The sequence below is a fragment of the Artemia sp. Qi Xiang Cuo genome, chromosome 17 (assembly GCF_049724085.1).
Source record: "Artemia sp. Qi Xiang Cuo chromosome 17, ASM4972408v1, whole genome shotgun sequence".
Classification (NCBI taxonomy): domain Eukaryota; kingdom Metazoa; phylum Arthropoda; class Branchiopoda; order Anostraca; family Artemiidae; genus Artemia; species Artemia sp. Qi Xiang Cuo.
The window spans coordinates 33,782,588-33,796,770 of NC_142810.1; the positions used below are offsets into that span (position 1 = coordinate 33,782,588).

Here is a 14,183-nt window from a genome sequence, read left to right on the forward strand (position 1 = left end):
AAAACATAATTACTGGTGAAGTGGAAGCAAATCGTATCTATATAGTGTGTTATGTTAGTGGGATTTTTTTCAATATGGTATATAATACCTAAAGCAGTGTTTGAAGTTTATTTTTTGGCTTAATTTGGGTTTTCTGAATTGAAAAAAAGAAAACAGAATTGTTTATCAAGATTTTTCAATGCTATTTTGTAACTCAATTTAAAACTACAATTAGATTTTCTCCAGGCCCATTAGTTTCAAAAAATGATATCACATAAACTATAATTGATGATAACATTCCAATTGCACTTGTGAATTCAGCGTACAAATTTATATTTTCATTATAAATTTTGATTTTAGAGCAAAAAGAGATATAAAAATAAAATGTTTCCTCTCACTAATAAAGACTACTTTCAGTAAATTTCAGCTTATTTATATTTTTATTAATAACAGGAAGACACGATCGTATTGCAAAAATTGAAGAAACTGAACAAACTTAACCGCTCTTTTGAATTCAACCTAGAATGCTGCATAAGGAGAAATTTTCTTTAAGGTTTCATTGCAAAATCTTATTTTTTTTCGCCATTCATTTCAAATACTATGTTTTTTTACATTTAAAAATGTAGAGCCCACATATAGGCATTTAGAAAAGACCAGCGAGACAAATAACTACGGGAGAAAAAACACCAGGGAGAGAAAATATCACTAGGAAGCACCATTAGTCACTAATTAGACGTACATAATGTAACAGGCTACTAAAATTAGTGGTTATAATATAAATTTCAGACCCAATAGTATCTGAAGTTGATAAAAGAGAAACCTTTAGGCACTTAAGCGTGAGTTTAATAGAACTTAATATAGAAATATAGAACTTAATAATAGTAAGCTACTAGACCCATTGGCCGTGAAGTTTTACCTAGTGGTCTTAAAAAACTTAAAACTAAAAAATAATTTAATTTTTTTAGAGTTTAAATTCCAGTTAGAGATCTAATTTTATTTGGATCCAACATGTAGTTTTCAAAAATAGGTACAGTAGATTCTTTGAACTGAAGTATTTGTTTATTATAAAATAGCTTTGCTTGTTTAATATAAACAAATTTACGGGTTTGTTAATAATAATAATAATAATTTATTTTTTGACCCACTATACAGAAAATGAAGTGGAGTAACACAAGAAAAGAGAGAGAAAAAAAACCCCACAAAGATACATTTAACAACAACAAAATATATAAATATTACACTCAATGCGCTGTGGCTACCCGGATAAGTGGGTGGTTAACACCCAAAGTAGCATAAATGTTCTCTTGAAGACGGCTACTTTGTCTGGACAAAACAATTTACAATATCCGGAGCGCCAAAAATCCGCATCATCTTTCTATTACTGTATCTGCGAGGCAGATACAATAAAAACTTGCAATATCTGAAATACATAATTCTAATATCGCTAATATCCCCTGGCCGAAACAGGATGTGAAGGCCAGCTGGGAACAAAACCGCAATGTCACAAAATAGCTCGAGTACAATTTAGCCTTTTCAATCCTTTTCTGTTATATCGTCCCCTGTTTGGGACAATTTTGGCATACCCCAGTTTCAGCTTATGTTTAATATCACTCACTGCCCGGACACGACATAAGGTAAGAGAGTTGTAAATACTGATCCCGAGCCATCGGAAAGATTAAACACTTTTTACAGAAAATATGCCGCACTTAAGCGGCGTTGCTGAAGATTTTGAATTAAACACTAAATATTCGCATTTATCAGTGTTGAGGCTTAATCCGATTTTCCCATACAGCCGCGATACTAGTAGCACAGACTTCATTAATGTAAACTTTGACCTGCTAACAAGCATAAGATCATCCGTATATGCAATATAGGAGAAGTTTGACAACCCTGAAGAGTAAGAAAGCGGTATCATATTAAGAACATTCAATAAACAAGCTTTAAAAATATGAGGTGAAAGCACACCACCCTGACGGACCCCAGATCTAACTGGGATTTTGCCAAAGGCCCGGGAACCCTGCCTCAACTGAATAAATGAATTCTGGTACCAAAACCGAAGTACACAAATAATTGAACTATTCATAACCAAACGTGCCAGAGAAAACCATGCCTGAGAGTGACAAACAGTATCGAAAGCCTTAGATAGGTCTAACGCACAAAAGTGAACTTCCGTTTTTAAACGATGTGCTTCTTGTAACACCTTTACAAGTATACGGTGAACATGCTGGCATCTTATGTGCGACTTAAAACCGAACTGATTTGCGTCATAATCCACCTTATCTTGAATAAATGGGAGCGATACATATTCAAATAGTTTGCTTAAATTACATACTACAGTGATAGGGCGGTAGGATCCACAATTAAGCGGATCCTTCCCTCGCTTCAGAACAGAGGTAACAGTACCACACAGGAAAGAATCAGGCACTAGTGAGCTACTAACACACATCTGAAAAAGCAGTTGCAGATGGCTAATCAACTCGGGAGAATCGATTCTTAAATGTTCAACACAAATTCCATCCAAATCAACAGACTTAGATTTTAGTTTTTTAATGCTTTTCACAACAGACTCAGCACTAATAGGGAAAACGAAACAAACGAAAGACGCAAATGTTCTTAGTTTCCTTTTGGCAAGTGACTCTTTTGCAATTCGCCTAAGTTTAGAGCAAAATGAAAAGTAAAACAAGTTTAGTTAGCATTGTGTTGACTTTCGTAAAAGTAGTTCATTTTATTATTTCTCTTGATAATAGTAGATGGCGTCACTAGTGCATGGCGGATACAGTTGTATCTGCAACCTACTGTGGATACACCAAACACTATTTTCTCACTGCAGCAGAAAGAGTGTCATCTCTTAAGAGCATTAGGACTAAAGCTGCGTGACTGTAGATTTTGTCTTGATTCTTAGGTACTCCAAAACTGCAAATTAAAATATTTAGTTGATTATAGCCGAAAGTATGCGTCGATTATTCATTAATTTTGCTCTAACGGGAACAACCCCTGAAATGTAAAGGCATCTAACTTATCAGATATGCATGTGAGAAATTTGAAATCCTTTGACTTAGGCCGTTTTTACTGACATGTCCAAGTTGGAGAATTGAGATTTTTTTGTCTACAGTTCTGTGATCTCTTAAGTAGCTTGCGTTACGGAATGGCAATCTGAACAACTTTAAGTCTTAAGAGTAGAATCTTTTCTCAGTAGAAAATGATTCCGGTGAGAATCTGTATTAGAAGTGGAAAATACATTAGGTGTAAAATGCAAAAGTGATGGAGAAGCTATAAAAAACATAATTACTCGGGAAATAGAAACACATCGTATCTATACAGTGTGTTATGTTAATGGACATTTTTTCAGTATGGTATATAATACCTAATGCAGTGGGTTAAGTTTTTTTTTAGGTTAATTCGGTTTCTCTGAATTAAAGAAAGAAAATATGTTGTTTTTCAAGGGTTTTCAATGCTGGTTTGTAACTATATTTAAAACTATGCTTAGATTTTTTTTCAGCCTGACGTGCTTTTTTACAATAATTTCTTTAACTTTTTTAGGCTAAACTGCAGATACTTCAGAGATAATACTTTCAAAAAATGATCACAGAAAAGCCATAATTGATGATGCCATTCCAATTGCACTTGTTAATTCAGAATACAAATTTGTATTTTAAACACAAATTATCATTTAAGAGCAAAAACAAATATAAGAATAAATTGGTTCCTCTGACTAATAAAGGCTGCTTTCAGTAAATGTCAGCTTATTTTTATTTTTGCTAAAACGGGAAGATATGGTCGTATTGCAAAAACGAAAGAAACAAATCAAGTAGTAGGTGATAATAGTAGATAATAAATAGTAGATGGCGTCACTAGCGGATAGTGGACAGCTGTATCGGCTACCTACTGGGGATACAACAAAAATTATTTTCTCATCGCCGGAGAAAAACGGCGATCTCGTTAGAGCATTAGGACTAATTAGCTGCATGAATGCAACACAGGAAAATATCCAGTCCAAAGTAGAAACAAAACCTCTCTCCACAAAGTTGGTGCTGCTTATTTTTCCACAGAAAGCGAATTTGTGCTTAAATTTATTATCAATTTCATATATTCTTTGTTTGAAACTTGGACCAGATTTCGTCTTACCAAAAAAGAAAGAAAAAGTTTTCTTTTCCTTTCTAGGAAAGTCTACTAACCAGAAGGACAACTTTTTACTAAGCAGAGGCGTCAAGTCCCGAGAATTTGGGATGAGGGCAAATTTAATTTTAATATTTAAGAGGGGGGGGGGGGAGTAAAGTTGTCGCTTTTTTTATTTTCCAATGAAAATACCAAAAAAGGCATTTCTTCAATGAAAATACCCCTAAGAAAGCTATATGTATAAATCAAGGGGGAGGGGAGGGAGAGTTCCTCTGCCCTCTCTGAATTGACATTACAGCTAATAATAGAAATAGCAAAATTGAGAATTTTTCGATGTTGTGGGGTAATTTTTGCCATATAGATATCAAAGATATGTTTTGATCTCTCGCCACCTACTTTTGAAATATTGGGTTTAAAACCTATTGAATGCATTTTCTTGATACAAAATAACAGAAAAGCCTTCGTAGTTGAATTAAAAAAGATTATTACCATTAATAGCCGAATAGGGAAAAGGATTAGAAAGTCAATCCTTGTAAGATTTTCTCCTTTTCGGCCAACTGTCTAGGGATAAATGAAAAGCAGGTCGTCCTCGGTTGGGGTGGGACGATGTCTTAAGGAAATATTTAAGGGAAATGAAACTTCATGTGAGGGTGTAAAGAGGGAGGTTTTGTATAAATTGGGATGGAGGAGGAGCGTGCGTAGCTGTGTCGGCCTCAGGTGGCTTGGTGCTGCGGTGAATTGCTCGTAGTTAGTAGTAGTAAGACTCGTTGGTAGTTCCCATCCTCTGCTGAAGAACTAAAAGATTTTAGCTCAAATCGTCATCGTTCTAGATATATTTCTGTGTACCAATTGATTCTTAGAAAAATTATAAAAGAATTGCATTGTTTAGCCTATAAAACATTAGAAAAAAAGAAATAGTTTTGACATGCAAGTCTCTATGGCTAAGTATGTATGTGGAAGGACACCTGTAGTGTCAAACCTTGGAAAAGAGCTATGAGCAAGACATGTTTGTCAACGCTGCTTGATGAAAATAATTGCTAGTGACGCAATGCATTCTTCTTGTTTAACTAAATTTGAAATCTCAAACGTCAAATTTTTGGCTCTAGAACTTGACGCTTGACTGCAACCACTTTCAGACAAAACGAAATTATGTGAGCTACAGCAGCCTCCTTTTAAACTAATCAAGATCTATTTTATAGTTCAATGCACATTTTTTTTTATCTTGTTTTGTTCTCAAGATTTGTTTTTCATTTTGTGCATTTTTATCCTTTTTTCTTATTCACAGAAATAGTTAGGAAAACGATCTTAGGGTATCAAAAGTGCCAGTCCCGTGTATTGGGTCGCTAAAAAAATTTTCTTTTGACGAATTGAGTGGTAATCAAAGTAAAAATCCCCTAACGCATTTAAAATTTTCTGTTCTCCTATAAAATATATTTGGTGTAACATACAACCTTTTGAATTACCATTGCTAGCTTGACAAGGCACTTGTCTAGGCGTGGAAGTCTAGCCAGAAATACATGTGGACGCCTCTTTAAACGTACAAAAAGCTTGTAGATGTAGCCGCGTCAAAGGAGATTTTTTAGGGAATTTAATATTTTTAGCATTTTTATTGAGTTTCTTTTTTATCCTTATCAATTTTCAGGGCGTTACTTTACCAGCAATGCATTCGTTAATGGCAAGCTGGATCCCTTGTAATGAAAGAAGCACCCTAGGATCATTCATTATGGCAGGTATTAGCTATGGCTATTATGGCATCAATTGTTTAATTTGCTCGTAGTCACAAAGACTATAGACTACAGATAGAATATAGTTTTTATGAAAGTAGAAGATAGCATGGTACAATCTCTAACCCAAGTGATTTTACAGTAAGCTGGAAAATAGGATTCCAAATATGAATATAGTATCAGAAATCAATTCCATTTTTAATGCATAGTTTTCAATTAGTTTTCATTCTTATATCCACGTAAGATTTTTATTCCAATTTTTGCATCTATTCTAGTTATTTTTATGTTTCATTTTACTATTTTTCTTTCCAGGAACAAGTTTTTTTTTCTTTATAGGAAATAACTTTTCTTTCTCTTTGCTTTGTAGAAAAAAATCTCTTTATTTTCTTTGTAATTAAAAACTAAATTGCAAAACATTAGCTACTATTACTGCCACATCTAACAATTCATTGCAACACCAAGCCACCCGAGGGCAACACAGCTGCGCACGCTCCTCCATCCCAATCTATTAAAATCACACCTCTTTACACCCTCCTAGGAAGTTCTAATGTCTTTTAAATCCTTACTTTTGTCCTCTTCCCTCTCATTTGGGGACGAACTGATTTTCGTTTGGCTCTTGATGGATGGTCGAAAACGGGGATCTTTAGTAATATGTCATCCTTCACTCGCAAAACATGCCCTAGCTACTCAACCTTTTTCTCATTATAGCCCTAGAAAGTAGGATGAAGCCTAATTTTTCGTACAGCTTTCTGTTTGAAATACGGTAAGTCAAATGAATACCTAAAACAACCCGTTGACAATTCTTCTAGAAAACATCTATAAATCTTCATCTTCCCTGCACCCAACATTATTACTAATACTACTGTCCTGATACTTGAAACCTTGCATTTGATCAATCTTCTTGTTATCCATCATCACCTCTTCACCAAGAGGAAAAGACATTCTCAAAGAAGAAGAAACGAGGATATTTACTGCCAGTGAAAAAAAGTGCATATATTTTGGCAGAGACTTCCGCTCAACGGTCCTCAATAGAGTAATAAAACGGGATTCCTATCGGATACTATCGAATTTGTTATTACTGTTACCCTGTCACCGTTATAATAAAAGGGTCTTCCTTTATTTTAGTGGTTGTTTTTATGGTTTGTTTTATTTGTTTGAGTTATTGTTTTTTTATAATTAGTTTTTTTTTGCACTGAAGTTTGGACTTTTTTCACTGGCTGAAAATATCCTCGTTTATTTTTCTTTATGAATATATTTTTTTCATCTTGTAACGCTTAGCCAATGTCGTCTCAGGAATTATTAATCACATCTTCACCTTCGTTTATTCCTAGTCTAAGCGACATTTTCTTCTCAATATTTATTTTCAAATATATCCTTGCACCCTGAACTTTCAAAACATAAAATAGCGCTACGAGGAAAAACATCGTATTCCAAAATACTAGAGAATCCATAAAAAAGTTCAAAAGATAGTAACAAGTTTTGTCATAACTTAGCATCAGCACTGTTTTCTATTTTCTCAAAAAATAAACAAAAAGCATCACAGTCGAAATAAAAGCATCATGGTTGGTTTTCGTTTTTTGGACAAACAGGAATTTAAAAGCCCTATGAAAAGAGAGCAGTTTTCTCTTACTCTTTATACATTCAAAATTAAGCAATTGTGATCAAAATCCATTACATCCGTAAACATTTTCTGTACAACAATTATTTAGCTATTGATCTGTTCTCTGTCATAGTACTTGATGACGAACACATAGTTTCAAACTTACTGATACGATTTTTAAATCTAAATCTTAAAAACTGAATCTTGAAAACAATTTGAAATCTTTTATTCGATTTTAAATCTTAAAAACGATTCGTTCTTTGATTATTCTAAACCGCATCATGTCTCAAGAAAACAAATTTTTCTTCTTAAAAATTCCATTCAACTAACATTCATTCAAAGATGAATGTTAGTTTAGTTTATTTGGATTTCCTCACTTTATTCAGTCAGGGTTTGGTTTTTCATAATGGGTGATTGGCTTTTCATTGAGGAAAGGAGATTTTCCCGGCTCAGTTCTCTTTACGAAATAGTGGGAGTATATTATTCCCTAGGGGAAATCGTCAACGGGAAGTTCATATCCAAGAAGGTCATTTGAACAATAGAAGAAATAAAGATAATCTAACATTCTCTATTTATGAATAGTTGATTTTGTTGATGTGCTGATAATGTAATATAAAAGTGCCCTGAAAAGCATTTTTCCTTTCCGTTGTGAGAGCTATGTAACAAAGATCTGTCTTGTATCAAAAGAATACTAGATATTGCTCCCTGAGGGTGTTCTCAGTTCCTTGTTGCCAAAACGATAAAATGAAGAGTTTGTGAACTTGAGGCTGTAGGCAGTGTTTTCTTGCATTAATTTAAAAAAAAATTCCACAGAAGAAGTTTTTTGAATAAAAATAAAGAACTGTATTGAACCTGAGATGAGCGAAAATAAAGTCAATTAATAATTCAATGGTAAAACGAACATAAATCACTGTCAACATATAAGTGAAATACAACACGAACAGAAATTACAATAAATAATCACGTTAAGCTGCAAACAAACATAATTTACCGCAAACTGGGGTACGACTATCGTCCCCAACGTCTTGTAAAAAAAGTCACTTCGCTTTATTGAAAGCAATTCGTACGGCGAGCAAACTTAGCAACTTAAAAAAAATTCATATTTCAAATAAATATGACTTTCTAAATCGATTTTATTTACTGAAAACAAATTATATAGCAAAAATTTTCCTTTGTCCTAACAGAATTAAAATAAAAAAATAATAATCGCAGTTTCGTAAAATCTTAAATTCCTGATTTTTCAGCTATTAATAGCATTATATATCAAATATTCAGTTTAATTATATTAGTTCTTTCCATGGACTGTCCAAGACACATATATTTTTCAATAAAATGCAAATAGTACAATAGGCTTTAGACTTTCACATTTAGGAGAGGGGGATGACATTGATTGCTAAAAGCTAATTAGTTCAAAATTTCATTTCACTGTAATTTTCATTTTATTTTCAATGTTGTCAATAGTACAAAAGAAAAAGTTCGTAACATAATTTGTTTCTGATTCTGATTTCAAATATATAAATTTCATCAAGTTTAGTCCTACCTATCAAAAGTTATGCGCCTGAGAAAATTTGGCTGATTTTCGAAAAAAGGGGGAAATATCCCCTAAAAGTTATAGAACCTCAATGAAAATCACACCATCATATTCAGCGTACCAGAGAACCCTACTGTAGAGGTTTCAAGCTCCTATCTACAAAAATGTGAAATTTTCCATTTTTTTGCTAGAAGAAATATCACAGATGCATGTTTATTTGTTTTTTTTTTGTTTTTTTCTTTTCCCCAGGGGTGATCTTATCGACCCAGCGGTCTTAGAGCATCGTATGAGGGCTCATTCGAACTGAAAATAAAAGTTCTAGTTCCCTTTTTAAGTGACAAAAAAAATGGAAGGCAACTAGGCCCCCTCCCACGCTCATTTTTTTCTCAAAGTCATCCAATTAAAATTTGGAGATAGCCATTTTGTTCAGTATAGTCGATTCAATGACGGTGAGCCAAATAAAAGCTGCATTAACTAAAAAACGATCAGAACTTAAATAAAAAAACTAGTTTTTTAAACTGAAAGTAAGGAGCGACATTAAAACTTAAAACGAACAGAAATTATTTCGTATATGAAAGGGGCTGTTCCCCTCCTCAACGCCTCGCTCTTTACGCTAAAGTTTGACTCTGTCTCACAACTTTATTTTTTAAAACAATAAAAAACTTTAGCGTAAAGAGCGAGGCGTTGAGGAGGGGACAGCCCCCTTCATATACGGACTAATTTATGTTCGTTTTAAGTTTTAATGTCGCTCCTTACTTTCAGTTTAAAACACTTGTTTTTTTTTATTTAATTCACTAAAGCACCAATAACGCAATAAGTTTTGTACTTTTTCCGTAAGGGAGGGGACAGCCAAAATCTTTTTTGTAGTAATTTCTTTTCGTTTTAAGCTTGATTTGAATGATCAATTTAAGCTTTACTTGTTTTATGATTTATTTATTCATTTATATTAGCACCTGTTGTATGTTTATTTGCTGTGATTTTTTATTTAATTTCTGTTCGTTTTGAGTTTCCTTTACTCTTTAATATTAAAATCTAATTGTTCTAAGTTTGAATTGTTATAGGAATTTATTTTTGCTCGTCTTAAGTTGAATGTGGCTCTTTATTTTTCTTTGAAAACTTCTTCGGAAAACTTTTCTAAGTAATTTCTTGAAAGAAGTAGTATTCAGTGAAGAAGCCAAGTTTGAATCTGCTTAAATCATATCGTTTTTACTTTATTAAGAGACGAAAATATAACATCAAAGGCTTGGGAAAACACCTGTTTCCTGATCCATAACAGTTTATGCTGCAAAATTGCCTCTTTAAGTAAGCTTGCTGAAATAGCTTCCTAAGAGTCAAACATAAAGGAAAACGAAATTTTAACAGTAAACTCAAAAGGATTCTGGCACTTCTCGGCATTATAAAATCTGATTTGAGCCCTCTAGCCACTCATAGCAGAATCTCATCTAGGGTCATAATGCAAAGTTGATTAAAAGTTGATACTGTAAACTTGATAAACATGCTTGATGAACTTTAGGACAATCCAATTATAGAATCCTGTAATTCAGTTTCACGGACAATTCAGAAAAGCAAAAAAGGTTCTGTTCCTGATTATCTGTATAGTCTAATAAGCTCAAACGGAAGATCAAAGGGGTGACTTAGCAGCCCCAACCGTGCAACAAATTTGGCAGAGGTTGAAGTGACCATTAGGATATCAACTTTGACAGGTCTCGTCTTTTCCTGCGACAAGCGGATGGTATTTTTCTCAAGTTGGAAAATATCATAGCGTCAGTGTACCTAAATGACGATCTCTGAAGAATGGTACCAGAAGATACCCTTTCTTTATCTCTGCTGACTTATACGACGATTCAAAAGCCTAAAGCCTAGGAAACTGTTGAAAACTCCTTTTCAATGCCAATGTAGTTAATATCTGATAGAAAAAAAAAACAATCAAAAACTTGTGGAAATTCCAGGAATCTGAAATACTGGACAACGAAGATATTTTCTCTAAATTTTTCTTGGTTGTCGAAAGCATATCGTCATCACCAAGTGTTGTAATGAGAAAGATAATAAGTATAAAAAACTGCTTTCTGCAAGGCAAAAAAATAAGGTTGTAATACGTCAAGAGCTTTGAATTTGACGCCGGACGTCATCCCGAAACGCTAAATGATAGTCAAAAGTGGTGCCTCATCAGCCTTGTTTTTATGGTTATCCAACTAATATTTTTGTTTTTAATGTTAGACATGTTACAAAATCTGTCGAAAATCCACCTGACTATTATCCATACTTGGCCTATTCTGCTCAAAAGATTGCTGCGTTCTGCCATATCTTATCTGCTATCTTTCCCCCTCTTGTGCATGGTTGGAATAGAGGTGGGGATACTTTGATAGCTGTGATTATCGATGAGATTAAATGAAAACAGTGGTAGGCAAGGGCTCTAATTGATTTTCTATAGTTTTCAAAGTGCAACGTTTCTGTAGGATCTGTATTGAACAGGTAGAAGTGCAACGTAACAATTTTGCAGGCCGCTCATAAATAACTAATTTGACATGTTTTTTGCGTCCTCCTAGACGGCACAGGATACCTGACCTGACAACAGCTAGATTTTAGTGGATCTGCAGAAAAGACAGAAATTTTGTCTCCAACTCTTAGGCGTGTATTGTCCCGATATCAAAGTTTGCTATGAAACTCGTGACAATCGTCTTCGTAGAATCACCTGCTTTGTGTGCCTGGTTATTGACGTGTAATGTATTGATGAAGACTTACTAGCTAGAAGGTGGAACTCAAAATTACATCAAAATGAATGAATGGCTTAGACTCGGGTAATGACATAGTACAGTGTGTTCCAAATATTAGTCTCAGTGAGGAGAGGCGAACCTTTCAATTGCACAGCTTCGCCAGCAACATGTTCAGACGTTTTTAGGGAGTCCTTGTTCGTTAGACCAGAATTTTTAAAAGTGAAATCCGATAGATTTGTTAGCTCAGACACCGCGAAAACAATGTCTTTGAACACGTTTGAATCCTCAACTCTTGTCAAGAATATGTTTGGTCCTCATTTAAGGTCCTCATTCCTAACTGGGGAACTGCGAACTTTACCTATTACAATGAGGGCCTAGAAAAGGTTGAAAGTAAGCTATAGGTAAAAACTTTTTAGGAGACAAAAGGATGTGCCAGGTATGAGGCCATTATTGCATTTTGGGGCTTGATGCCAGAAGTCACAGAGCTACTTTTGAAGATGATAAGTTACATTCGGTTACACATCAACACGAGAAGTAAAGCCAGAATATCTGCATTGTAGGGTTGCCACAAGGTCCATTAAGTCCCTTATACTGGAGTAGGCCCCTAAAAGGCGCTAATACAGCTTTCACGTCCCTAGAAGGTCCTTTTTGCATGGTTAAGCCATGTCAATACTTCAGCTGAAGTGTTTCTAGTGTACTAGTAACTATTAGTATCCTGCAGAATAATTTAAAGGCTACAGCGTCCACGCCCTCTTTATAATGATGGACAAGGAGATTTAATGTCCTTTGCCTCTGGAGTCACATAATCTGGCGTACTTTTTTATATTCGTTTTTTTTTAGATATGTGTTTCTGGATGTTCGACCTTCTTTCTCAGCTGACTCTCAACGGACTACTAACTTCACGAAAGCAGCGATTGATGTCAAACCCTTGCGTAGTTAATCCTTATGTTATTGTTGAAGTGGTAGCTAAAATGTGCTAAAAAAATTCATTTAAAAGAAATAAAGGAGTGGTAACTGTTTTAGTTTTCACTCAACATTAATTTATAGTCTCGAGCTTTTCCTTCCAGAAAAAAAAACACGCCTGAAAACCTCTCGAAAATGCCCTCAGATCGAAAAGTACAGAAGAGCAATAGTCGTTTTTCAAAAACCTTTTATTTGAGGCTTATAGCCCCCTCTCCATAACCAAAAAACTAACACTATTTTTATGTCTCCATTTTTCATCCCCATGCCCTTAGGTAGTATTATATTGCTACATCCATAATGCCCCATGGTATCATGCTCTGGGCTTAGACTACGAAATGTGAGGTTTCGAGTTCAAGTCTTCTTATTGACATTTTTTTTGCGAATGGTGTAAAAGCAAGTAGGACTTCATCTAAACAACGACTGTAAAACACGAATGTCGTTTGAATTTGGTAAAGTTATGTCGAGAATCAGAGAGAGCTGGAAAAAAAATAGTGAAGCAAAACGATGGAAGCTTGCAGAAAAATAAAAGCAAATGCTCGATGAGCTTTTTCCAGCGAGCAAAGAATAAATGCTCTTCAGGTGTTACTACAAAAGTAAAATAAGCCACTGGGTACAAAAATAAACTACTAACAAGATATTTAATGAAGCAAGAAATTGGCTTAAATGGCATTGAGAAGAGATGCCTGATTGAGAGTCAGCTCGCCCAGACAAAGTTGGATGGGTCACTTTTGTTGCACAATGAATAGAAAAAGGAATCAGCAGCTGCTGAAAGTACTCAAGTAGGCCAACTTATATGCAGAAATACAGGAGTTGCTGATAACTGACGTTTGAACGTCTAAAGGAAGCAAAGCCAAAGTCAGAAAAAAGACAAAAAAGTGGTTTTGAAATCTTCCGGTCTTGTGATAATTTTCTGATCATTAATCGAATTAGTTACTTGTGTATTTTTCCAGTTTTTCTAACTTCATAGTTGAAAATCAAGAACAAAAGGAAGCATGAGAAGATCCATAGGAGAAGCCATGGGGTCTATTAATAAAAGCAATTTTTAAAAATCATTTTTACAAATCACTAATACAGAAGTCAAAGTGATGATGGAACTGTTCTTAGATCTACGATGTATGAAGTTTGACTTCATCAACGGCTGGAACCGGCTCAGCAAGAACCCGCGACGGGTGGACCCACAGGGGGGGGGGGTCTATTGGGAGAAAGGTTTTCCGTGCTAGGGTTTGTTATTGCATTTTTTTTTAATATGGAGGTACAATGAAATTCTCCTGCACTCAAGCGCTACCAACCTAGCTTTTTTTTTAGTTGAAGGGAGTATGGATCTTGCCCTTTTTGAAAATTATTTGTAAGACTCCTGTTTTGATGGATTCGATTTTATCTGATTCTTTTTGGGAGATGCCAGGACATCAAAGTGGACAAAGATACTCAAAATGAGGGTGGACAAAGGAATTACAAACCCTTAAATAATGGGAAGGGGTGGTGTCTAGTTTAATCAGGAGCTTAAAGAGGGAGATAAGCGCATACCTCTACGGATGATATTTATCTCATGGATATCC

General features: G+C 34.6%; 1 protein-coding gene across 7 annotated transcripts in view; it reads left to right on the forward strand.

The window, feature by feature from the left end:
• The window catches only part of LOC148942127 (putative inorganic phosphate cotransporter), a 200,136-nt gene that overhangs the window by 77,048 nt on the left and 108,905 nt on the right, over nt 1-14,183 (forward strand). For all 7 annotated transcript variants that reach the window (XR_016143194.1, XM_089103446.1, XM_089103448.1 and 4 more), the window contains one exon: nt 5,738-5,825. Coding sequence is in view for 6 of the 7 variants with exons in the window: in XM_089103446.1 (XP_088959572.1) it covers nt 5,738-5,825 (88 nt within the window). In the remaining variant the exon portion in view is untranslated. The remainder of the gene's footprint in view (nt 1-5,737; nt 5,826-14,183) is intronic.